Source organism: Motacilla alba, chromosome 3 (assembly GCF_015832195.1).
Source record: "Motacilla alba alba isolate MOTALB_02 chromosome 3, Motacilla_alba_V1.0_pri, whole genome shotgun sequence".
Classification (NCBI taxonomy): Eukaryota; Metazoa; Chordata; class Aves; order Passeriformes; family Motacillidae; genus Motacilla; species Motacilla alba.
In genome coordinates this window covers 46,685,182-46,712,163 of record NC_052018.1, presented here as the reverse complement: position 1 = coordinate 46,712,163, position 26,982 = coordinate 46,685,182, and the positions used below count along the sequence as shown (strand labels likewise).

The following is a 26,982-nucleotide window of genomic DNA, read 5'->3' as shown; positions in this document are numbered from 1 at the left end:
TGCTGAGTGTCTAGGAAATTGCACAATAAGAAACTGCCAAAAAATACAGATCATTTACTTTCTGTTGTCCATTTCATTGCTAAGAAACATTTTAAAACAAATACATTTTCTAAATAATAAGAAAAGTAAATAAACCTTTATTAGCACTCCAAGGAAACATAATCAAAAGCTGAAATGCGTCATTGACAGCACACCATGCTATCTCACATTTCAATAGATTTAAGAGTAAATAAAATTCACCCTTTGATGTTCTACTTTGACTTTGAATAAATGTCCAATTTCATCACTAGCTCAGTACAAAAAGAATGTTACTCTTTTTACTTCACAGATGAATCCTTCAGTTTAGGCCTGAAATTTGAAGTTGTTTTTGAAATACGTCCCCGAAGCAGCTCAGGAATCCTACTGCATGGTCACAGTGTGAATGGAGAGTACCTGAATATGCACATGAGAAATGGACAGGTATAAACATGGTCACATCTCCTCCACTCCGCCTTGACTGGTTTCTCTTCCACCTACTTGAGCTTCGCTGCATGCAGATCTTGTCTTACAAATTTGTGATTCTTATTTCTCCCCTAAATAACCCCTTAAATTTCTCCCTTTGGTTCTCCCCTAACAGCTTAGATTAGCCAAACCCACTATTTATTTTAAAATACTAAAAATAACACCTGTGACAAGTTCAGATCACTTTACTAATACAAGCCATACATATTTTGTTATCAGCTGAGAAGAAGCAAAAGCATTGACTATTTGGCACTGCTCTTTCACCCATGCATTAAAAATGTATCACGGTTACAAGTAAGGTAACTATCAATAAATTTTTATTTCTTATTTCTTAAAAGATAAGTCTGAGTTACACTCAGTCTCTTCTTTCTTTATCAGATATTTATGTGATGGAAAGAGTGAGGGAAAGGAAAAGTTCTTTTTGTCTGTTGGTCTGGATTTCAAATGAAGGAGAGAGGTTTGAAATTAACTCACCAGACAGTTGTTGCTATTGCTATTTTTTTATTCTGTTCATTGATAAAATCTGGATGTCTTCATTCTACACACTGCACATCTACAGTAATAAATTTCTGTCTTAAGTGGACAACACAAGCAAAGATTTAGAGCATAGTAAATCTTGGCAGTTTTTTGGTCTTTTCTGAAGAGGAGAAACTCAGGGCACAGTCAAGAGACTAAGCAGTGTGGATATTCTTCAATCACTGATATTCACCAGTCAATCAAAGTGGAAGGGTATTTAAGTGGGGCTGGCTGTACCTCAGTTAGAAATGCAACATCTGAGGAAACACTCTCACCTCTTCTCCAAGAGCAGACACCTACAGCAGAGTCACGGAGTAAACAGTTTAATATCATGATTCATCCTATCCTAAAGCAGGTGTCTAATTAGGTGACTAAATGAGCTGTTATTCATAGAATTTATTTTTCTATGTTGGCTATAGAGAGAACAGGTGCTTCAGTTAGGCACCTAACTTTTGACAGCTGATTAGGTAAGATGGAGCTCATTTTTACCCCTGTATCTAGTGAACTAACAGAGAAATTCTTTAGTACATTGTGCTGATGTGTATCATGCCACACTTAAAAGCTGAGTCTGTACAGAACCAGTCCAGTATAGCACTTCTTATGTCAAGTTCTAACCAAAGTTCTGCATGTCCAATAATTTGTCTGGTTTTCCCAGCTGTACCAACTGGTCTAACAAAAGGTGCTGCTTCACTTACTGCTTCACACCTCACTTCCTGCATAATGCATATGCAATTCATAAACAAAATTCATCCTGGAAAAGCAGCTTTTCTCTGCTTGTCACTGCAGCAGTTCAGTACCTTCTTAGTAAGGATCTGTGTGTCTTTAGCATTTACTATCTGCTCTCTTTGAATGCATTACAAAAGACCCGTTTTGTGAAAAGCATTTTGCTGAACAAATAAAATCAGCAACTATAATTCATTTTTTAAATGTAGACATCTCTATCAGTACAACTTGTCTGGGTGATTTATTAAGGACTCACTTTCTCCTGTGATTCTTTATTTGCTTTAATCTATACATTTTGTCTAAGGGTGGATAAAATAAAACATGAGGATTATTTTAATTGTGTTTGTTGGCGCCGTTCTGGAAAAAAAAAGTATTTTTTGGTTACAACTGTATCAAAACCCTCTAGAATTAAATATAAGTTGTTTCCTTGTGAGAGACTATTTACAAGGGCATGTAGTGACAGGACAAGGGGGAATGGCTTCAAACTGACAGTAGATTTAGATTAGATATTAGGAGGAAATTCTTTGTTGTGAGGGTGATGAGGCTGGAAGAGGCTGCCCAGAAAACCTGTGGATGCCCCACCAGATTAAATGTTGAAGGCCAAGTTGGATGTGACTGAGCAACCCAATCTTATGAAAGGTGTTCCTGTCCATGCCAGGGGGGTTGGAACAAGATTATTTTTAAGGCCCCTTCCAATCCAAACCATTCTATGATTCTGTGATATTTTCAGTCAACTTAGTGTCAGCATAATCAGGAACAACTTCAACATTGGAAAAGCCTGAGTGGTTGGGCTCAGAGTTTGGAGTTCTCTGGCAATCACCACCAGGAATCTCATGTCCTACAACAAAGGCACAACACTCTTTTGCTGCTGCTGCAACATTTCTATGAAAAAAAGATATTAATCCATTAACTAAAACAGAGGTGCAAAATTCAGAATTATGTTCACCTTCTAGCTCTGCCAGAGACTTACTGGTAAGCTTGAACAAGTAACTTAAAAGTAAGTCTTAATTTTGCTATATATTCCTTTCTCATACCTTTTCTGCTTGTTTATACTTGGGTTTTCACGACTGTTTTCCTTATTAAGTGGCTAGCAAGATGCCAAAAACATCATCTAATGCCTCTAAACACTAATTTATCATACAGGAAATTATAGAGTAGAGGTACTAGTAAATGAATGAAATTAGCTCTTATTTTTAAATCTTTTCTTGAACTCTTCCTTGAGATAATTAGGAGTGTCTCAGAACTATTGAATCTGAACAGTTAAAAAACCAGAAAAAACCCACACAAACAAACAAAAAAAACCCCTAAATTTGGATTTAAAAGGTACTTTATTTTGAAGAATTTAATGAAGCCGTGTTTTCCTTTCTCTTGGATACTTGACATGTTTTGAGTGGGGAATACAACATTATTACAATAGAAGGTAAAAAGACAAAAGGACGGGGTTTACAGTGATGATTACATTATTTTCCCTCAGGTTACTGTGAAACTGAATAATGGAATAAGGGATTTTTCAACTTCAGTGACACTTAAACAGAGTCTCTGCGACGGCAGGTGGCATCGAATTGCAGGTCAGTAAAAGGTGATTGTCCCCTAATTAAGGCAACAAAGCCCATCCCTTGCTCTTCTGATATCCCTCTCCATGGGCTAGAGCACTGGCAATGCAGAAATATTTTTCAGTTCTTCTTTTTCACCTGCCAAGACCCAAGTTTGTGTGAAAGACACAGTCTTAGTCTTCCCTCAGACACAGAACTGTAGGGCTTCCTGGGAAGACAAGCACAGGTTCCTACAAAGATAGGAAAAATAAACAAAGATGGAAGCTCCCTGTTCAAAGAACAGAAAGCAGCCTATCTGAAATTCTGGCTACCTTTCCTAATTCATATACCAGATTATAGTCTTCCTTTCCCAGTTAGAGGTTAAATAAATAGATAGAATGCAGTAGGTACAAGTATATGCTGCCGTTAAAAGTCAAATAACAAGACAGATGTGGGGAACCTTTTGCTCACAATAGAGAAATGTCTACAGCTGGGATTTTGCCTCTGTGCCAGACAGTCATCCTTCTTTCCTGGTTTTGAAAGTCAAAAAGCACCTCCTGGGTAGTTTGAACCACCTCATCTTCCTGTCTAGATGAGGACTTAGAATGTCTTCCACTATCACTGCAGAAGCGATCTGAGTCTGCACCCTTTCCACAAGCACTGGAAATGAAGGAAATCCAGGCACACAGGCAAGGGAAAAGCCTCACTGCATTCTAATATATCCCCAATTGGATATTGGGGATATATATAGTGATTGGGAAAAAGTTTTTTTAAGCCACAAGCCATCGTATGCTCATGACCTGGAGCCTAAACACTGCCACCAGGGATCAAGAGCCCCACCCCAAAGCACCCTTGCTCCCAGTGTATCTACCATCAGCCCTGCTCTATGCCAGAATCCGCTCACAAACTGTCACTGATGGCTCACACCCAATCTAGCAAACACTAAATCAACTACTCACTCCAAACAGATAACTCCTGTCTGTCATAAAAGACTCATGTCACACTTCTTGCTGATCCCTGTTCCTTCTCCTTTCAGTTATTAGAGACGCAAACGTGGTGCAGCTGGATGTAGACTCTGAAGTCAACCATGTGGTAGGGCCGCTAAATCCAAAGGCAATGGACCACAGGGAGCCAGTGTTTATTGGAGGTGTACCAGGTATGTTTTTGGTGTCTTTGTGGTACATTGTTCTGAGATTTCAGCCCTGTTTCCAGAGAAAGCGTAAAGACTAAGCTTTCATCTCAAAAAAGAACAAAATATATGAACAACCTGGTAAAATTCAAAGGCTCGACAGCTGATCATAAATGTTCTGCCTCAAGTTCTGAAAGAAAAAGGTGTGCTGCTTCATTGAAATTAAAGCATTCACAGCTGCTGGAGGGCAAGGTATGGATTCACTAGAGAAGTCAGCCAACAACAAACAAAATTTCTTTTTTTTTCTGTTTTTCCTTCCCATGTGGGCTAACTCTTTTTTAAGAAGTGATTTAATGATTTATGGGATTGGAAACTTGCTGTCACTGTAACTGGAGTCCCAAGGTTTAGTTGCTGGTAGGCTTCTTTTCTCTTCTTCAAGTAATGGCATCTTTGAACACAAGATAAAACATGGAGATTCTTTTTCTTACTAGGGGTTTCTGTTAGACAGATTTCTGCTCCTGTGCATCTGTGACTCACAGACCATCTGTGTAGCATGGGCCAAGATTACTACATTTCCTTCCCTTATTCAACAGACAGAGCTACTCTGTTGGGGTTCATATACAAACTGTAATCAACACTACGTGATCCAATTTTTAAGTCAACTCCTGTACATTTCTCATTGAAAACATGCAGCATTATTTCTCTGAGCCTTGCATGTCAATCATTAACAGCTCTAACTACAAAATTCATTATAATGCTTATCTTGGATTACTGGCTTGAGTGCGTGGTGTTCACATCCATCCCACGCTACCAGGAGGTAAAATGAGCCTAAAGGGAATAATAAAATCTATGCACAGATGCCTGCTCACTCTTTAAATCCAAACTGGAATTTTATTAGGACAGAACTCTTCCCAGAGAGGTAATATAAAGGGGTAATTGCAAATGCTGTTCTGCTTCATAATAGAGCCTTCTATTTCTACATTAATTATAGAATACTAAAGCAATGCCATACACTGGTTCTATAATGCCATTATCAGCCTGACACAGGAAACTCTTACACAGAACTTCACAACAACATAAAAGATACAATACTAAATAATGCCATGCAGATACAGCCAACTAAAGGCAAACTAACAAATCAGACACAGATTACAATACATGTGATGTTACATTACAGAAACAGACACTGGGACTCATCTACTCTGTTACTTAAAAGAAAATGTAGTAGTCAAAAAATGCAAAATTGTGTCTCTATTGATAGTATAGTATCAAGAGTTTCACATAACTAACCATACTTTAATGGCCTCTAGGACACTCAACATTTTAAAAGAAGATTCAGAAGATCTGCACTCAGTAGCAAAGTTCTGCCACCAAACTGATTATTTTGCCCATCGTGAGCTCTAAACTTTTATTTATTAAATGTTTTTATCTTCTTTTTCCAGAGTCTCTGCTAACATCAAGCCTGACTACACGCAATTCCTTCATTGGCTGCATTCGTAACTTCATGATTGATGAAAAGCCAGTGAGTTTTAGTAAAGCAGCTTTGGTTAGTGGTGCTGTAAGCATTAATACCTGTCCAGCAGCCTGATAGTGCACTGCATCGATTCTGAAAAGTTCCTTAGACCACAGAAAGAAAAATAGAACAAAAGAAACCCTGTCCAGCAAGACAAGAAGAATTAAAATATCACAGCCACATCTACAGAAAGCAGGAAGGGGGGTCACTTCTAATATTTACACACAAACAAAAATCACTGTAGAATAAAAGCTGTTGCTTCTGCACTTCTCTTAACATACCACAAGAGTGAGCTTTACCATTTCTTATACTGTATGTGTGGCCAGTCTGTTACATGAAAATATGAGATTATAAAATAAATTAAAATTGTATTAAATATGTTACTTTCAAAATAGATCCTCTACATAATCTTATTCCATATCTTTCAAAATAGATCCTCTACATAATCTCATTCCGTATCTTAGTCACCCTTTGTTCCACAGAAAAAGATCTGCTAATGACATTTAAAAATAAAGCTAGGTAATAGATTTACATTGCAAATACTGTATAAAGATCTTACTGTATATTTTTAATTTTCCATTCAACTCATTTATATATTCCTCAAATAAAATGGGGGGAAGAGAGTGTACTAATTATGTAAGCTTACAAACAATGAAAAATTAAAATTTTTATTCCACTTCTAGACTTCATGGATATGTTCTAGCACAATATGAAGAGAGGATGTATATCTTTTAAGACAGATGCTTTATATATAGACTCATTTACCTAAACTAGGTAATTTTAGAGTAATGCTTGCCTTAGAGACAATTTTATTTTCAAGTTTTTTCTCTGACTTTTTAAATGCACTCACATACAAACACAGCACTAAATTCACAATCTCATTGTGATCTCATTTGCACTACTGTTACACAAGTAAACCTGAAGCGTAGAAAGCAGAATCACAGTCACAGTTTCAGGTGACTCCCTTATCATACAAAAACATTACTTCCCTGTGAGACTCCAGCAGAACTTCAGGTTACAGCAGAAATCCTCACACAAGGAACAGGTTCCTTCAGAAGATATGCTGCTGCAGAGGAACCCAGAGTGAAACAGGAAGATCTAAATAGAAGGCAAAGGGCTGCAAATCTGAACTATGTTATAACCGTAGAAGGAAGATGGAAGTTAATGGTAGGGTTCAACTCACAGTAGGCTTGCACACCAAATAGACACAAATCACTTGCAAAACTTAGTCCCTTCAATCATCACCTACAAGGAATCAAAGCCATTTAGCTTTATTTTCTTTAAAGAATAAAGTAATGTAATAAAGAATAAAGTAATGAAAGTTTTATGGTTGCTGAGCAAATTATTGTTGGAACCAACTCAAAACATGATCAGCTGCAAAGCAGGAAACTATGAAATGCAAAAATAAAGGACAACACCCTAGAGACTAAAAGTTAATACGAATTCATCTGGAAAATACACAAATGAAAACTGGAATCCAAAGATCTTGAAAGCACGGACAGATGGAACAACTACCAGAATAAGATACATATGTAAGCACTAATCAACAGCTTCCCTACTACTCTGAGTAGGGTGAAAAAAGGGTTTTGACACACTGCAGCAGACTTGGCTTACTCTGGATAAAGAACTGCAACCTCTGGAGACACAGGCACAGGAACTCTCCATCAGCTGGGACCCCATCAAGGATTCTTCACTTGCCTCTAGAGTCCAGTGTTGGGTGGTAAGGGAACAACACAGTGTGGCTCTAGTAAGCCCTGCCTCTCCTTTCACCAGCCTTGTCAGCTCTGCTCATACTTTCAGCCCCATTCTTGCTCTGCTTTCCTTCTCCTGAACATATCCCCTTTTCTCTTCCCCGCAGCTCTCAGGCTATATGCTCCAAGGACTGATTCCCTTTCCAGCTCTAAGCTTCCAGATGCCCCCTTCACAGGGGAGTGATATATAGACCCTTCTTTTCCTCACTCCAAAGCCCACTGTTCATACTTGAGAAGCAAGCACTAAGAGTATCCCTCTGCAGTGTCTCTGGTTCAGGCAGTTGCCTTCAAATGCCATCTTTGTCTCAGGCACCAACACCAGTATATTTGCTCAGATTTTTCCTTCTCCCAGCTACCCAGAAATGGAACAGAAAATTTAGGGCTTTTGCTTCAGGAATTTTTTTATTATTGGTGGTGATGGTGAATGTCCTCAGATCAGTGAGCTGGGTTCCCAGCGGTTACAGAGGCCATGGATGATGCCAGAGCTGTACAGCTGGGAGCAGGGGTAAAAAAGGAAGTCTCTCTCCTCCCAGTGCCAGTGAGTTGTTAGATTAGCTCAAAAAAGCTCATGACACCACAACCTGAGTTAAGCTTCCTCAGACCCTGGTCTCCAGGACCCTGTTGATGGAGAGAAAAGAATAGCAGATTCCCTGCTTAGATAGGTTGGTTACCGGGATTACTGAAATTCCTTTTGAGTTGCCTGCAGCTGCTAAGCAGAGATAGCCAGGAATAGCAAATGCTTGTGGCCCCTAAGAGCATCAGAGTTTAGTGATTGCTGGCATTAAGTGGAGCATTGTATGTTAACGGGTGCACACATACCCAGAATGTTTTTCTGTCTCACACCTACTTCAAACCAAAGCATATTTTCTCATATCCACATCCAAGCTCTGTGAATAAACAATATTTCTCTTAGCCATATTTGCTGCACTGTGATTTGGTTTCATTCTGTGGATTTACGTTTAAGAATGAGTTTTCTGATTTAATCAGTCCTTTGCATACTTTATACATGGAAAACTAAAAATACATTAAACCAGTATGTGAATAAAAACCAATTAAAATTCATAAACTGCTACTATTCAATTTACTTCTCTTTACTATATCACCAGCTAATCAAACACAGCACTGTTTTGGAGGGTGTCTTCACCAATTTTCCCTTCTAGGCTTCAGAGGTGTGGGTTTTCCCTCTGCAGAACAGGGTTTCCAAAGAAAAACACTATAAACCAGCGGATACTTGCAGGCTCAGGAGAGAGCAGAAAATAATGCAAATTTCCCTGCCCCCAACATCCACACAGACCTTAACATTTCCTATGTGCCAAAGAAAGCCAGTCTGTGCTGCATTATATTGCACATACCTCTGCACTCATTTTAAGGCTGGTGGTGTTTAAGAGAAGGCAGCTGTCTAAAGAGAAATCTTCCCAGAATTCAATTTGTCTCCTGTATCTATCTTAAAAATTACCTTCAAAATACAAAACCCTTCATCTACAAAGACTTGGGAAAAACCTTCAAGTTCTGAGGTACATTGTCATTTCCATTTTAACATGCATATAACTATCTAAATTCTGCAGAAAGCCTACAAGAAATGAGCACTGACTCAAAGCTTTTCTCTGGCACCTTCAAGGTTTTAAAAAGTGTTGTTATAGCCATTATCTAAATCAGGGCAGCAGCTACTTCGTTATTGTATCCCAAAATATTCTGAAATTGGACATTTGCATGACTATGTAATAAAGAAACCAATTTCAAGATCAAATGCTCAGGAAACTGCTTCAAAATAGAGGATTTCAATGGGATCTCGGCCCCCTCTATCTCTTACATCTCAAGATTTGTTGAGGATACCCTTCTCCTCAAGAATCCAGGGCATGGACAACAGCCTGACCAGAACAATGAACGATGAAGTGTTACAAGCCTGACAGTAATTTCCCAAAATACAACAATTCTAAATTAAAAAATACTCAAACAAACAAAAAATAGAAAAAAAAATCAAAATTACAAACCAATAAACCTTCATATGTGAACTAAGTCACAATGTAAGTCAAAGGATAACATTAGTTCAAATTCCAGTGTATTCTCCCTATAGCAGCGTGTGGCCTAAATAGTCAAAAGACTTATTAAAAAGTTGCTGAAAGCATAGCACACATATTTAACTTGTGATGCACTTTTGGCTCTTGTTACAGTGTGAGATTTAAGGGTTATTCACAGATTCACTGTGGCCCATGGCGATTCATTTCTACTAAGAAACATAGTAAGTTATTTATACAATTATTCAATTTGTGTTCCAAAGCTGTGGAACACCATTCCTGTATAACACATCAGCAAAATGTTACTGAGAAATTAAGGGTAAGAAACACATATTACTATAAGTCTGTTGATTAAATGATTAACATGGACAAAAGTGTCTCCAAGGGGACCTATATCAATTCATGCATTTTATAGTACTAAAAAAAAAAAAAAAAAAAAAGTCAGGTGTGTGATTATTTCTTTCATAGAGTTGAGCTGACTGTTTCATTAAACATCTGAGCATATGCACCAATCCAAACTGGCTACTACATGTCAACTTCCTGCCCTTGGACCTCCTTTGGCAGCTAAAAAATATCCCCACATAAACACGAATCTCCAATTCACAGTGTTTCCAAGCTTGAAGAGAATAATCACTTTATATTTGCCTTCACAGACCATTTAAAGAACACTGGAAACCAAAGCTCAGTGTGTCTTGTTGCAACATCAATAACATCATAATAATCAACATGTTCAATAAGAGTAAATCTGACTAAGCTGAATCTTCATGTGGTTTTTTGTTGAACACAAAAAAACTACAACTAACTTAAATAAAAAGTAGAAAGTGGAGCTAATTACACAAGAAGAAAGGAAATCAGATACAGTAGTATTAAGAGATTCTGTAGAATTTAAATTAAGCATTAGAATGCTTATAAGCAATGTTGTACTGCTTTTAACCTTAATTAAGGCAAAGAAGACATGTGAAGAGAAGCCTTTAAGGACATGACAGTAGGCAAGAAATATAGAAGCAGTTTGACATCTAATAACAAGAACAGAGCACAGCCATCGAGTTTGGATCACTTCAGAAAAACACAGGGAACAAACTTAAGTCATAGGTTACATCTAGTCTGTCCAGAGACAAATTACTACCTACTTTCCTGTTTAATATTCATGTAATTTTACACTGGTGATTAGTTTATAGAAAAGACATGTTTGAAGCAGTAGTACTCTATACATGCTAAACATGCCTGTAACACTAAAGTCATTAGTCCTTTTCACACATTTCACACATGACACTTGAGTAAGCTTGGGCCACTCAGTACATTTTCTTAAGAACAACATGCTTTCAATTAAGTTTTACAAATTTAGTATGTGTATTTAATTCTTGTATATAATGCATTCTTGTACTGTACAATATTTTATTTCCTGCAATATATACATAATATTCTCAGGAAAGGTTTTTTTATTTTATTTTTAAATAGTCATTTAATATAAATTAATTTTTCTGTAGACCTACAATTAATCTCTACCAGGTCATGTCTAGGAGCAAAAAAAAAAAGGATTAAAAATTTTATTTAACAAAAATTTTTGTACACCAGCATTACAAATAATGTATTTGAAAAAAGAGAATTTTGTTGGAAGGTTTTAGCCATAAAACTTAATGGACTGGGTTTCATGGAATTGCTTTTGTCCTCCCACAGGAAGCAGAAATGCCATCTGTGTCACAAGACAGCTTTCTGCAAGCTTCGCATGTCCCACATTCTTTACTGTTTTAGTCTTGGACTTGGCAGTGCTGGATTAACAGTTGGACTTGATGGTCTTAAGGTCTTTTCCGACCTAAAGGATTCTGTGACTCTGCACCTGGGCTGTGTTGCAGACCACTCTTGCCTTGCTGAGACAACAGCATCTCTACACTCCTCGTTTGTTTTTCACTGTGGACAATTATATGCACAATATGAAATTGAGCTTAATGTGCAAGCCTGGTGGGAGGGTACATTACAGCCTTTCCAAATGGCTGCTTTTTCATTTAATTTTTAGTTTGTATTTTCATACCGTTTCGCACATTTCACGCCATCTCCCTGAATTATGTATTTGGAGAAAATAAAGCGCTTCTTTATTGCAACATTTTATCCATAAAGGATAATGAACTGTAGTGTATGGAGATACTTTTGTTCTCCTGTACAGAGACTTTATTTTAGGTTTTTGTCAGGCCTCCTTATCTGGGCCTCAACCGAGACCCCGCAGCCCCTCTCAGGTGCCCCTCAGACTCACCGAGTGCCTGAAAACCTCACCACTGCCCCGTGCTGCCCCCCCCTCTCCCCCCCCCTCGCTCCTTAATGGCACGTTCCACTCGCGGCGGGAAGACGGCGAGCGCCCGCAGCTGAAGCGACGGTTGGGACGTTCCACCGCAGGAACTCAGGGGGCGCGGCTTCCGGGCGCCGATTTCGAAAGAGGCCTGCGCCGGCGGCTCTGCCATGACCCAGTCGGTGGTGGTGCAGGGTAAGGTGGTCGTGGCGCCCAGACCTCCCGCCGTCCCCTCCCCGTGCCTGAGCCGTGTCTCTCCCCTTTGCAGTGGGACAGTGCGGGAACCAGGTGGGATGCCGTTTCTGGGACCTGGCGCTGCGGGAACACGCCGCTGTCAACAAGGTAAGGGCGCCGCTGCCCCGCCGGCCCGGGGCGAGCCGCCCTCGCTGCCGTCCGCGTCCGTGGCTGTGGCTGCAGAGCGCTGTGTTTGTTTGCTCAAACCAAGGGCCCTTCACTGTGAGCACAACCACCCCCAGCTTCTTGTGCCGTTTAACGAATCATGAAAACAAAACGTAAGGTTATCTGTCAAGAGACCTTGTTAAATCAGAGGGTGGGCAGTCACCAGCTGTGTGAAGCTTAACGGGGATTAGCGCATCCTGCATCTGGGATGGGACAACGCTGGATGTACGGACAGACTGGGGAATGAGATGCTGGAAAGCAGTGCTATGGAAAGGGACCTGGGGGTCCTGGTCAAAGGCAAGTGGAACATGAGTCAGCAGTGCCCTGGCAGCCAGGAGGGTCAGTGGTGTCTTGGGGGCATCAGGCTCAGCATCGCCAGCCAAGCAAGGGAGGGGATTGTCCCGCTCTGCTCTGCACTGGGGCAGCCTCACCTCGTGTCCTGTGTGCAGTTTTGGGTGCCCCTATGTAAAAAAACACATTAAGCTGTTAGAGAACATCCCACGAGGATAGTGTAGGATCTTGAGGTGAAGCCAGATGAGGAGCAGCTGAGGTCACTTGGTCTGTTCAGCCTGGAGGAGACTGAGGATCTCATTGCAGTCTGCAAGGTTCTCCTGAGGGGAAGAGGAGGGACAGACACTGATCTCTTCTCAGTCACAGGACCCAAAGGAATGGTCTGAAGTTGTGTCAGGGAACATTTAAGTTACAAATTAGAAAAAGGTTTTTCACCCAGAGAGTGGTTAGGCACTGGAGCAGACTCCCCAGCACTAAGCCTGACAGAGCTCAAGAAGCATTTGGACAACGCTGTCAGGCACATGGTGTGACTCTTGGGGTATCTTTTGAAGGGCTAAGAGTTGGACTCTATGTTCCTTCTGGGTGCCTTCCAACTCAGAATATTCTGTGATCACTAATTCTGGCCAGCTTTCTCCAGCATTTCTGCCCTGAAAGGCTCCGTGTGTCTCCCTACAGCCAGGCATTAGCAGGTCTGAGGCAGTTAACAACACGGTGAGGGCTGTTCAGTGCTAGTACTTTGCCACTGGCAGTAAAACAAAAGAGGACACCCCCAAAGCCCACCATTGTTTTCCACGTTAGCTCATGCCATGGCTTGCTGTACAGTTTTACTGACCAAAATAGCAACATGAGGAGGGCATAGGATTGTGCTGAGTACCCTAAACAAAATCACACTTTTCTTGCTGTGACTATAAAGCACTTAAGGTATTTCAACTTGTCAGATCTCTTTAGTTTTATGTTGGTGTAAGTAATTTCCATGCTATCCCTTGCCAGGGAGTTCAAGAATCAGTGTGGTTGTGCTGTCCTTTTTGCAGAACTCCATGGGTATTGGTATCACCGGCTTGGAACCTATGATGAACTGAGAGTTATATCAGTGACGAACTGAGTCAGCTGAAGAGCAGCTCTTCAATTTAATCATTGCATTGGGATCTTCAGTAAACTACTACAGTTGCTTAATCTTGTGCGGAAAAATTATTTTCCTAGTTACATTCTCTCAGTTTTTAGTAGCAAGCTGATGTTTCAACAAAACGTTCTTTTTGGAGATGACTAGAACTAGCTGGATTCAACAGAGATGTTCACTCGGTTTCAAGTGGTAAAGTTTGACAGATATCCTTCAGAGGTCCCTGCCAACTTAAATTATTCCATGAAAAAGCACTGAGAATTTTTGACATGACACATCATTTTGTGTTGTTTCCTTTCAGAAGGGAATTTATGATGAAGCCTTAAGCAGTTTCTTTAGGAACATAGATACAAGGTAAGTTTTTATCAAACAGTTCATGAGTTGACATGGTAGATCAGCCCTTGTAGTATCTTCTTTTAACCTAAGTTATAGTTTTGTTTAAGTCATATGTAGCTTGTACTAGAACAAGATTTTGCTTTTTGGTATTCTCCTCAAAACCTTATCTTTGCATTTCCACTTTACTTATACATACTTCAGTAGTTAAATGTGTTGAAAGTGTGTTAGTTTGTTTTCCTTTCCTTTTGTACCAAAAGTGGACAGTCAGGATCTGATGGCTTTTGCCACTGCAGATAACAGATTGTGTGCCCTCAGAATACCAACTGAGCAGCATTTCTTGAAGAGTTGAAAGAGGAATTGTATATAAGATAGTCAGAAAAAAATTGACATTTTTATAGTCTTATTTATCTGACTGTTTTGTAACCCAGAGTAGTGTCTATAATTGTTTTTTATAAGTTAACCAATTCATACCTTAAAACCATTCAGTCATCTCTTATCTTTCCAGTTACAAAAATCCTTGCAGTTTGTAAGAAAATGTGTACTTGGGATAGCCTCTTGCATTTTAATTAGTAAAAAAATATTTGACCAACCTGTGTTTCCTTCCATTGTATGAAAAGGTTGCAGTACAGCAATGTGATTTTGGCTAGAAGAGCACTGAATTCCAAATTGCTTTTTTTACCTCTTTGGAAGAACATTGCAAACATATTGAAGCTTGTTATTGTCATTCCATATGGGTGTTTCCAAGAATACTATGTTTTTTTAAATCAAGAAAATTGCATCATAAAAAATTGTTTCTGTATGTGCCAGATGAAACCATCAAATTTGTAATTGACAGGTTTGCTGCAGTGGAAACATCTGTTTTCTCTCTGAGCAACCTGGTCTAGTGGAAGGTGTCCCTGCCCATGGCAGGGAAGTTGAAACTGGACAATCTTAAGGTCCCTTCCAACCCAAGCCATCCCACAGCTCTAGGAATATTGGGATTTTTTTTCAGCAATTGAATCCAAGTGATTGAAAGTTTGATCTGGCATGAAAGACCACAATGCCAACAGTAAGAAAAATAAATGTTGTTTTGGGATTGGTTTTGTTTCCTGTTTGAATTTTGTTAGTCCCTGAAGAGAAATTCTCTAGGAGGATTTACTGGTGCTGTAGTGTAGTCCTGCAGGTGTCGTGTAGGCTAGAGGAATCACGTGGGTATTGGAGGCTGCTGTGAGCTGCTGCCCTAATGAGAAGTGTCTAGAGACCATCTTTGAGTGACAAGTTGGAAAATTCTTCAGTAATCCAGTGCAGCCTTGAACTCATTTCCCCTTGTTCCTGATGGGACTCAGTAGGGTCACAACATTGGTGCTGTAGTGAATTTTAGCTGATGTTTTGTGAATATAATGGTGGTTAAATGTAGAATGGTCTCAAGACATACTTTAAAATTAGGCCAGATTTACCTAATCTGGCCAGCTCCCAGATGAGGTAAATAATGGAAGAGGAAATAAGATCAGTCTTCCAGTATCCCTGCCTTTTTTCCCCCTTGTGCTGGATATAGTTTGGCCAGACCATAGTATCTCATCATTTGAGTGGGAAAATTGTAACGTCATGTGTAATCTGCTATGTTGGCTCAATACAGCCAGTCCTGGGAAAGAAGGATGATTTAGCTGTGTCAGCCCAGCAGGATTTCTGAAGTGGTAAATCATAATAAGCAGAATAAGTCAAGCACAGCACTGTGCTGGTGCAGTTACAGAGCTTTCACACCTGGAGTACAAGTACAGTGTTGTGCTACCCCCACTGAAAAGCTCTTAGGGAAATTTTTTCCATTGTTTGATGTGGATACACATATCACATGCTGATAAAAGATAATCCTTTCCAGTTTTGGCAATGCTTGTAGAATTGCTACAAAGCAGAGGCTGTACCTTTATGATTATCTTTCAGCTTCTTGAAGTAATGTTAAGGATAATTCTGATTGAGTTCATGTCCTGTAATTGCATTACTTTCAGGAATTATAAGGTATTAGCAGCATGTTCAGGGTGTTTCTGTTTGTTTGCTTTGTCGTAGTCTTCCGAACACAATATATAAGAGATAAAATTTTATTGCAGTATATATTTTATGCTGCAAATATGATCTTTGATTTTTCTGTTACTATTTTTTTTTTCAGAAGTGGTGATAATGGTCCTGATATTTACAAAGGAAAAATCTGCTCTTTAAAAGCACGAGTAAGACAATCTATAAAGGTCACTGTTTTTACATTGAATATTTATGTCCAACTGTGTGGGAATTCTCATGAAGTTTTTAAAATTGCATACAGGTTTCAGTACTGCTTTGAAAGTAAAATTTCCAATATTAACTTCTATTAATGCAGTAATGTACTTTGCTGCCAGTCTTGTTGGGTAACTCCTGTTGGAATTGTAATAAAATTATTGCAGATATTATTAGCTAAGGGTTGATTTTAAATGATTAAGGAGCAAGGAAACTTGAAACATAAAAATGTTTTCATTTTTTTTTTGTTCCTCAGTAATGGGCCAAAACATTATGAAATTTTAACAAAATTTCATCTGAAATGCAGTCTTATTGAATGACTAGCAAATCAGCTAAGGTGAATCTAGTTGGTCTCCTAGTTAACAGCTGGGGGAAAAAAGGTTTCTGTGGAGCAGAGTAGAAACAGAATTCCTTTCGTATTGTCAATAATTTCATATTTCTTTTTGTGATTATTTCAAGGGTGGTTTGCTTACTGACTGAATTTAAATTCTTTCCATTCTCAAAGGCACTGTTGATTGACATGGAGGAGGGTGTAGTAAATGAAATTCTACAGGGACCATTGAGGGATGTGTTTGATAGCAAGCAGCTTATCACAGATGTTTCTGGTTCAGGAAACAACTGGTGAGAACCTCTTTAGAACACATTTCTTAGCAGCTAATTAGATGGCATTTGAAAGGGGAAATGATAACTGTAGCTTTCTGTGTCATTCCGCACCTGGAGAGCTGCAGCATTTTACCAGCAAACTTGGAGTCACTGTTGCCTGGAGGAGGGCTTTGAAAAGGCTTTTACAGAAGAATAATTCTGCTGATATATCATTTTGTCTCTTTTTTTCTCCTTCTTTTTTTGATTTTCTTTACAAAAGAGCATGCTTTTTTTTTGTTGTTGTTTCTTTGGCATTCAGCTGCTTTCATTGCGTAGTCAAAGCCATAATCTAGTTTGAGTCTGTGCAGCTACTGTGAAAATGAGATATATTAACAAACGCACTTCTGATTTCTAAGCAGAGTCTGACTTTGTGCATATAAACTACATTACCAAAAGAAAAATTCAGAAAAAGATTGGTTAAGGTAATGCATTCCAAATTTTCACAGAGACCTTAAGGTGCTCTAATAATATTCAGCACACTACAGACTGGAAAGCAAATCACCAGCAAATGTACCAAAAGAGAGTGCAATATGGAGAGTAAAGCAGTCTTTACCATCTAGCAGACAAGTGTGTGGAAAATGAGCCGTTTGGGGGTTTTTTGTTACTAGTAGCAACTGACTTGCATAGTACTCAAAAGATTATCTGTACACTTATTACATAGGGATATCTCTTATTGTTAAGAACTATGTAGCTTTCATTACTACAACTGGATTATCCAGCATGGGAGTTTATTTCCTTTTCAGTACAGAATAATAGGTGTATACTCCAAAGTTGTGAACTTAGACCTGTTTGCATGCTCCAATTTAAACCATGTCCTGACTCCCAAAGGCTAATATGTAGTCACAACTTAGAAACTCTTACCGATGAGGTGTTGCACCCAGTTCTGGACCCTGAACTCTAAAATGTCACATAGAAGGATTTAAAATTAGAAATTGAAAGTTTGATTTTTTGAGGGGAGGTTTTAAAGTCCTTTTCATATCCTCAGGGCTGTAGGTCATAAGATATATGGCTGTCAGTACCAGGAAAACATAGTGGAAAAGCTGAGAAAAACTGCTGAGCATTGTGACTGTCTACAGTGTTTCTTTATAATTCATTCCATGGGAGGTGGTAAGTAATCTTTTTATGGGGAGTATGACTGCAGTAGCCACAGATGAAAAAAAGAAAATACATGGATCTTGAAAAGAAAATCAATATAATAATTTACATCATTCAGAATGCAGATTTAAAAAATTAACATAGTACAATTAAGTGGACCTGTAATTATTTATCACTAGTTTTATTAGAGCACTGAGGAGCTCTGATGTGCTACCCAGAACAAAAATGCAGCCAAAATTCTAAAGATGAGGCAGTGAGTAGATCAAGACAGGTGCCAAAGACAAACACTGAGGTATTACTGATCAGAAGAAGGGTCAGTGACCTCTGAACACCAACAGCATTGTCATAATTGTTTTAATTGTGGGGAAAGAATTTTCCAAAAGGCTTTGAAGGAGACTTCTAATGTTGCTTAACTTCAGAAAAACTTTGTTTTTTCTGTTTTCCTTCCTCATAATTCTCTTGAATCTGTTCTAGTTAGTTAATAAGCCAAAAGGAAGAATCCTTTGCAGTGACAATTTTGTCATTATTCCATTGCCATTAAGCCTTCCTACCCCAGAAATCTGAGAGTAGCATGTATTATAACTGGTTATGATGTGGAAAAAGACACAGAAAATAGCTCTAAATATGAAGCAAGGATTTTGTCAAGGGCCTTTTTTGTGGCCATTTGCCTAATTTCACAGACCCTGGAGGTACCGTTTCTGTTATTGTGAAAACTGCTGTCTTGTTCATAGTTTAAATTGTCTGCCACTGAGAATGTAGGTGAATATTCAGAAAAGACCACAATCCAGTTCTCTGTTTCAAGCTCAGGGCTGTGTGCTTCATGTTAATGAGGAAAAAAGCCTGTGTGCTGGGGGGAAGGGGCAGTTCTGTCATAAAGAAATCCTAAAACAAAAATAGTATTGTTTGGGGCAGTTCAATGCTTTTAAGCAAATGTTGTATTTCATAATTCAAATTAAAGAATTCAAAATAAGAAGTAGAAATACTAGGTAAGAAAAATGTTTGTTACATAATAGGACTTTTTGGTTTGCAGAAATTTTTGAGAATATATATTTCATACTGACATACTCTGGGAAATAATTTTATTACTTAATTATTTTCCTGTCTGGGACAAACCTTCCTGCCTTAATTACATTTGAGTACCCTCTACTGTCAGCCAAATGCTTCAGAAAATATTCATTAACATATATAATTGAAAAGTTGTATGTCTTCTACATGAGTTGTAGAGCCTAAGATAATCTGAGGAACCTGTCTTCTCTCATTCTGTCTTCATTCATAATTAGGGACAGGATCTGGTCTTGGAACTTTTGTACTAAATTTGCTTGAGGAGGAATTCCCAGAAGTATATAGATTTGTTACTTCAGTTTATCCTTCTGGTGAAGATGATGTTATTACTTCTCCATATAACAGTGTTCTGGCTATGAAGGAGCTTAATGAACATGCAGACTGTGTGCTACCAATAGAGAATGAAGTAAGAAATTATATTCTACTTATGTAATATTTTTATATTAGAATGTGGAAATGTCTCTTCTTTTTCAGTACTGATTTGCATACCAAGTCTCTGAAAGCATAATTTTAGTTTTTAAAGTAATAATTTAACTTCTAAGTCACTTGCAAGCTTTTAAAATGAACGTGGGTATCACTAAAAAGTTGCTCTGCTCCTTCAAACTAGAGTGAATTTTTAAAATTTCTATTTCAAGATAAACAGTGAAAAGCTTCTGTTTACTGAAAGGGAGTGTTTTCAATTCTTTTAACAATCAATTTGTGCATAGTATTAATTGCGTGCTTCAAGGACCTCTGACCTCTCCAGATTCCAACAAGCTTAACTGTGCTGATTAGTGATATGGGAATCATAGATATACCTGGCCTTGCAACGTGCTAGACTCATTTGAATATAGCTTTGGTGGCTGTCTTGCTGTTTGTTTATGAAAAAAGCAAGAGAAAGTGAAATTTGGTTAGAGACTATATTTTTTGCTTCACAGGTGTTCTCTTCTAAAACTGCTTTTTAAATTTTCATGAGTATTTTGAATAGTTGAATAAAATTCAAATTTCTGAGTCAAGCTGTGTATATATTTGTGATATGTAAGGCACAGACTTAGAAACACTTCAGTCAACTGGAATTGCTCAAAAGTTGGACTTAGATGCATCAAGGTATAATCTTTAACCTAACAGTACAATGTCTAAGCTTTCAAGATTATTAGAAATTAAATGTGTGGTCCTGAATTTCAAAGTTCTGTGTTCAAGACTACTTCTGTGCTTTTTTTTTTCCTCTCTCTCAAAGTCTCTGTTTGAGATAGTTAATAAAATTCATCAGATGATCAATTCTGGGAAGTTAGGATCAACTGTGAAGCAAAACAGCTTGGTAACATCAAGTGCAGGCAGTGCAAAAACACTACAAGAGAAGCCATTTGATGCAATGAATAACATTGTAGCCAACTTGCTGCTGAACCTGACAAGGTAAAGTTCAAGTTATTCCTCTAACAAAGTAGGATTGCTGGAAGTGGTGGGTGCTGTATATATGCAGGCCTGCATCCGCTTGAGTAATATTAATTACTCATATTACAATATGAGTCTTCTCTTTATAAGAACTGGTTACTAAATGCTAGAGTATTTGGAAATGTTCAGATTGCAGTGGCGTTGCTTTAGCCATGATAGTCTTTAAACTAAGGTAAGTTTATAGGCAGAAGGAAATTGTCTTTCACTAGTGCCTAATGGAACCCACGGAGGTTTGCCTTTCTAGGCATTATTTTGTAAATATTGTCAGATCATTTTTGCTCATAAATTGTCTATTGTTGCCAGAAATATACTTCTGGTTGGCCTGTTTTTCTTTTAAACAGCTTGTCAGGAATGCTAAGTCACATGTGTTTTATTATAGCCTGTTTAGTAAAAGTGGTATTAATTAACTGGTATTAACCAGCTGGTATTAATTAACCAGTATTAAGTGGTATTAAACATTATTCATGACAATAAATCAGTGGTAAAGACTACAACTGGGAAACAAGGAATCATTTTGGTAACTTACTGTTCTTTAATGGGAAGTATAAGTAAATAAGACATAGCACTGTTTCTGCCAGATGTCAGTTTTGTAATTATACTTGAACACTTGCTTGAATGCTGTGTTGTTTTACAATTTTATTGTACAGAACAGCTGAAAAATAGATTTAACGGAAGTTTTCCTTATAGAAGTGATTTACTTAGTTTCTAGCAGTTTCATAACAATTTGTTAATTTTTCAGCTCTGCTAGATTTGAAGGTTCCCTAAACATGGATCTTAATGAAATCAGCATGAATTTGGTTCCATTTCCTCGACTTCATTATTTGGTTTCAAGCTTGACTCCTCTGTATACGCTGGCAGATGTTAATGTTCCTTCTAGAAGGTAAGAAAAAATATGGTTGGAGTTTCACGTTTAAAGCTTAATTTCTGATTTTTCCACAGTTTTCATTTAAAAATTCCATTCTGTAGCAAAACTAAGGGTGGAAGTTCTGAAACTTGTATATCTGCCACATTTTCAAACTCATCCTGCTGATTTATGGAACATCTGTTGTCCCTTTTCTCTGTAATGGTTGAGCCAGTAAACTTGACATCCTTTTAATCTCTACTGGAAATGTTTCTGTTGGGAAAACGTATTACTTAGAACCCACACCACAAGTTTTTTTGTGTAACAGCTTGCACTTGACTGACAAAATACTCTAAAGACAAACAAGGGATTAACCAGGCTCTTTGGGGAAATAATTCAGTATTTATCTTACTTCAGTCTGGAGATGCAGTGAGTGCAGTGAGCCTATTTAACATCTTGCTGTAATGATAAGCTGACGTGTCAGATTTTGTGAGACATTTATCCCTCTGACATAGCAGAAAAATTTCCAGGTAAAATAGATTTTACTGGGTTTGGTGGATTATGTTCAGTCAGCAAGAGTGAGATAGAGATAAATAGCGGTAGAGACCCCTAAGGGTAAGTGATGGAAGTATGCAAAGTGGAGAACAGGGCAGGACCACACTTACTTTCCAACAGCAAGTTGTGACAGTCAGATCTGCTGAGAACATACCTTGAGGAGACAGTACAGGGCTGGGGGGAAAGTAGCAGACTGTGAGAAGCTGGTCAGTCAAAGATGTTTCAGAATGAAGTGGGAACAGTAATATTTTGTTCTCCTTTATTTTTTTTTTGTAATAGGCAGATTGTGGCAGAGGTGATATAAGAAAAAAGAAGCAGAGATTATAAATATACAGCATTTGGAACAAATGGAAAGAATAGCTTAGATGTTGTGGGTCCACAGAGCACCATCTTTGGTATCCCACAGTACAGTGAAACTTGTTTAAGAACGTGACAAGAGAAAGAATATGACCTGCAGTGTCATGTTTTAAAGCAGTCATGTGTGATAAAATTAGAGTAAGTAGACTAGACAAGTATAAATAGCCTGTCTTTTCCCAAATCATTAATCAAAATTAATGCAGTTCTATGACTCATTGATCCTTTTAAATAATGAAGTGTAACAGGCAGATAATCAGTTCTGTAAGGGTCAGCATTTTGATATTCCTTGTCAGATCCTTCCCAGTGAGATTGTCCGCTCAAATTGCCACATAACCAGAACCCCAAATCGTTAAATCCTTTTACATAATTTTAAGACTTTGTAACCATTGGCCTCAAATTGCCTTTATAAAGGCAACTTCTCTGATTCAACAGTGGCTTGTAACTTGAGGGTGAGGAAAAAATGGATCCAGTGTGTTTTTAAAAACTTCTAATGCCAACATATGTACATATAAAGGTTTGAATCTTTCCTATCATTTAAAGGTACATTTATCCTGGATTTAATGTACCTTTATCAAGAATTTTATGAACTTTTAAACCCTGAGGGTGAGCATTCTGAGGAACTTTTGTATCCTACTTCAGTAAGAGTAGATAACTGTGTTCTTTTCACCCAGGTTGGATCAGATGTTCTCAGATGCATTTAGCAGAGATCATCAACTAATTCAAGCAGATCCAAAGCACAGCCTCTATCTGGCCTGTGCACTTCTTGTTCGAGGAAATGTGCAGGTTTCAGACCTTCGCAGAAATATTGAAAGGTTTGTAATCCCACACAGAGTAGTCATGGCATTTGTACGGAAACTGGCAGTTGTCCAGAGCATTCCAACTTTTCATTTGAACAGTTTCAATACCAAATCAGTTTACTCCAACCTCCTTTTCTTAATTTTAGAAGGGATGAAAACATAATTAACTTATGTAATGAGTGAAAAAAAAGTCATTCCTGGATTTCCAAATAAAGGGAGGTGCTACTCCTCTCTTCCTCCAAATTGCAAAAAAAAAGTGAAGTCCAGTGAACTCCAGTAAGGAGTTCTGTAGTAAAAGTTTGTTTTTGCTGAACAGAAGGCCCTTCTCTTTCCATGGTTACTTTCACATAGGTAGGAAATTATCTTTATTTTAATAACTCTGTGTTGTTAGCACCCATTTTCTTGAACAATATTGAGCTACATATATGTAACAGGGAAGGCAGGTAAAATGGAATTTATAGGCAGGGGTGCATAGGGAAAATTTCTGGGAATCGAAAGTATTTTACTTATTTCAAAACTACCGGTAGACTCTGATTGCCCTCACACAGTATTAATCTGCCCCTTTACTAAATCTCAGAGTGCTTCCAGTCCCTTTTATAGAAACAGGTACTTGTAACTTCACTTTTCAAATCCCAATGCATTAAATTAACAAAACACGATTGATGTTTGCAATTTAAATTTAACATAGAGACACAGTGGTTTAGTCAAGTCTAAAATATCTTATTCACCGTGATCGTTACAACTGTCCTCCTTTATCCTGAGTGCTTAAATGTTAAGTTTTTCAGACTGATAGTTGAAACTGTTAGTAGTTAGCCTTTGTGTTCTTCATATTCCTTAGTTAACTAAATTTTTGTGTCACAGGTTGAAGCCTTCTCTGCACTTTGTCTCCTGGAATCAAGAGGGCTGGAAAACTGGTTTGTGTTCAGTACCTCCTGTGGGCCATTCCCATTCCCTTCTGGCTTTAGCAAACAACACCTGTGTAAAACCAACTTTCATTGAACTCAAAGACAGATTTATGAAGCTCTACAAGAAAAAGGTGCAACTCTTATCATTATAACATCCATAGTCACTAATCATTAGCATCTTGCATTATTGAAACCCAGATCCTAGTGTCGTGAAGGGACTGTTTATAATTAACAGCCCAAGGGTTTTATTTGTGTGACCAGTTGACTCAAAGCCCCATCCAACCTGGCCAAAAACACTTGTGGGGTGGAGCATCCACAGGTTCTCTGGGCAGCCTGTTCCAGTGCACAGTAAAGAATGTCTTCCAAATATCTAATCTAAACCCTGGAGTCCACCAAGCTTTCTCTCGCTTCAGGAGAGAAAAGTACAGTGAAAAACTTGTGGGTCAAGATAAAGACAGGGAGAACAACCACCAGTTATTGTCATGGGCTAAACAGGCTTGGCATTTGGAAAACTAATTTAATTCATTGCCAATAATAGTAGAGTAGGATGGCAAAAAATGGAAATTAAACTGAAAACACCTTCACCCTCACTGCACTACCTTCTTCCCAGCCTCAGAATTCCACTTCTGTTCCTTCTTTGCTGATCTTAGTGTCTGCAGGGCTGTTTCTCTCACATTTTCTTGAGTCTTTTTTGTCACAGCTGTTGTGCATCATTTTTACCCCTCAATAAATACATTGTCACAGAGGCATTACAAGCATCACTGATGAGCTTAGCTGTGGCCAGTGGGAGGTCCATAGTGGAGCAGGCTGGGATGGTTCTGTTCAGCATGGAGGCAGCTCCTGTTATTTTCTCTCAAAAGCCTCCCCTGCAGCCCTGCGCTCCCCCTGCTTCCAAAACCCTGCTATGTAAACCCAATCCACAGCTGGTCAAGTGTAGCCAAGAACATAGTATGAAAAGATGGGGTTTAAGAAGTCAGTAATATCGACTGTGATTCACTAGGGGATTGTTACCAAACTTGCCAAGTGTTTAAACAAGAAATGTCATGACATAAGTCTCTAAGTGCCGTTTCAGCAATGCTTGCACTCCCCCGTTCAGTACAGGCTAAATGGTATTTACTGAGCCAAAGCAATCGAATACCAAGAAAAGGAATAACAAGGAATTTTTTTTATTCTCTTAGGCTCACCTTCACCATTATCTGCGAGTAGATGGGATGGAGCAAAGCTGTTTTTCAGAAGCTATATCCTCTTTGTCTGACCTAATAGAAGAGTACAATGAATTGGATGCTACAAAAGGTGGGCCTAGAATAGATCCTTCAAGACTGAAGATAGCTGTTTAAAGAAGGAAGAACTGATTTTAAAAACAACAACAACAAAAAAGCACTTTTCCTAAGCATCCAGCCACTTCAGTTAACCAGAATGACTCGCAGCATGCCTGGCTATTGTAATTCCAAAGTGGGTCCAGCACAACAGCTTCCTTACCTCAAGTGTTGTCATTAAGTGGTGAGCCATGCCTGTGAGAAAGATTTGAAGGCACCTAATTGTGGCTGGTACCAGTAAGCGCAGTAATCCTAACTGTGGAGTAAATTGACACGCAATATGCTGTGAAGAAGAGGAGGAGAGGATGCATGTAGCAGCCAAAAATGTAATTATTTTCTCAGACTTTCAACTTACAGTAAACTAAAGGTTGGTCTTGCTTCAAAGAAGGATCACCGTTGCGAGATTTAGTTTTTAACAAGCAACTACGAAGAGAAGAAAAGCCTATGTAGTCTTTTCAAAGATGAAAGCAAGTCTCTAATGAAACTGCTCTCTTGCACTTTGCTGTAGACATTTCAGAATGCTCTAAGCTATGTTCCTCATTTTAGTATTTCTGCTCCTGTGTTGTAGTTAACTATATTAGAGGATTCTCAGTTAATAACAAAATCAGCAATAACAGAAAATAAATTTTGTTTCAAGTATTATGCTTGGAGTATTAATTAATGTTTTAATGATGCATATTCATGAATGCTGAGTTGCACTTGATAATGAGATAATACAGAATACCTCCGAGTGAAACGTGCACTTATGATGAAGTTATAATGACCATTTGGAGAAAAACACTTATAGCCTTGAAAGAATGCAAGTAAAATAGATGTTTCAATATTTATAATTATCAGGGTATCAAGCAGCTTTTTATATTACAGTAAGAATTTTTACAAAAGGGAATGTACAACTATTTCCAGTTGCTTGCCAGTGAACTGTTACAGATCAGAATGGATTGATGCAATGATTTCTTGAAATTTAAAGTCCTTCTAGTACAGTTGGAGTGGATATGTAAGTAAGCACAATTTTGAATGTATAAGCCCAGAAGTATTCAATAAAGTGTTGTTATAACATTTGTTGAGAGCGTTTTTAAGAAAATGTTCTAAAAATATTAATTTTCTTAAGTCTTGCATCTATTATCTGCAGTTGCCCACTTATTTGTTCCTTTGCACATCCTGTGTTTATAACACTAGAGAAAGACTATCTTGTTGCAAAAGGCAGTCTGAGTTTAAAGTTGACAACTTTTGTTTCAATGTTTCAGCATTGATGTGTTTTACTATTTCAGATGTATAGCAGAAAATGTTAATTTAAGAATGATAGATAAAGCATTACAAGGCAATATTTTTTTCCCAAGAGGTTGGAGCATTTATTTGTATTTGTAGGCAAAAGCTTGTTACAGGGGTTATGAAGCTCTCTTGCTGTACCTTTCACAGTCACCGAGAGTTCTTGTTTGAGCACTGCTGGTGTTAGATACATTCCTGAGAAGGATGTATTTCCCCATATAAAAACAATTGCATTTAAAAAGATGCTCTCTGGCACTGTACAGGTGCTATTTAATAAATGAGTGAATATTCACGTGTGTATTTTCATTATAAACACTGCTGTGGCAGGGGTTATGCTGACTCTTCAGGCTGTGAATGTGCTGTTGCACTC

General features: G+C 38.2%; 2 protein-coding genes across 5 annotated transcripts in view; both read left to right on the top strand.

Annotated features, from left to right (window-relative positions):
- LAMA4 (laminin subunit alpha 4) overlaps positions 1 to 8,583 on the top strand; it is a 99,381-nt gene extending 90,798 nt beyond the window's left edge. The window contains exons 35-38 of the mRNA XM_038131716.1: positions 329 to 459; positions 3,215 to 3,308; positions 4,309 to 4,428; positions 5,844 to 8,583. Coding sequence (XP_037987644.1) covers positions 329 to 459; positions 3,215 to 3,308; positions 4,309 to 4,428; positions 5,844 to 5,989 — 491 coding nt within the window. The 3' untranslated portion in view covers positions 5,990 to 8,583. The remainder of the gene's footprint in view (positions 1 to 328; positions 460 to 3,214; positions 3,309 to 4,308; positions 4,429 to 5,843) is intronic.
- A 3,525-nt stretch (positions 8,584 to 12,108) lies between these two features.
- TUBE1 (tubulin epsilon 1) lies at positions 12,109 to 26,978 on the top strand. 4 transcript variants are annotated; one of them, XM_038133708.1, is made up of 12 exons: positions 12,109 to 12,156; positions 12,230 to 12,303; positions 14,070 to 14,122; positions 16,248 to 16,302; positions 16,851 to 16,966; positions 17,973 to 18,094; positions 19,363 to 19,550; positions 20,361 to 20,536; positions 21,315 to 21,455; positions 23,000 to 23,140; positions 23,987 to 24,161; positions 25,209 to 26,978. In XM_038133708.1, the coding sequence occupies exons 1-12, from the start codon at positions 12,132 to 12,134 to the stop codon at positions 25,365 to 25,367; spliced, it is 1,425 nt and encodes a 474-aa protein (XP_037989636.1). In that variant the 5' UTR covers positions 12,109 to 12,131; the 3' UTR covers positions 25,368 to 26,978. The 4 variants fall into 4 exon arrangements, with proteins under 4 accessions (XP_037989636.1, XP_037989634.1, XP_037989635.1 ...); XM_038133706.1 differs by having other exon boundaries at positions 16,248 to 16,320; XM_038133707.1 differs by having other exon boundaries at positions 16,245 to 16,302.
- The last annotated feature ends 4 nt before the right edge of the window (positions 26,979 to 26,982 follow it).

Excerpts from the sequence above, each read along its gene's own strand:
- TUBE1 (XM_038133705.1), top strand. The coding sequence starts at position 12,132 with ATGACCCAGTCGGTGGTGGTGCAGG. Across the intron at positions 16,321-16,850 it reads GAGTAAGACAATCTATAAAG|GCACTGTTGATTGACATGGA; the intron begins GTCACTGTTTTT and ends CCATTCTCAAAG. Across the intron at positions 24,162-25,208 it reads TGAAGCTCTACAAGAAAAAG|GCTCACCTTCACCATTATCT; the intron begins GTGCAACTCTTA and ends TTATTCTCTTAG.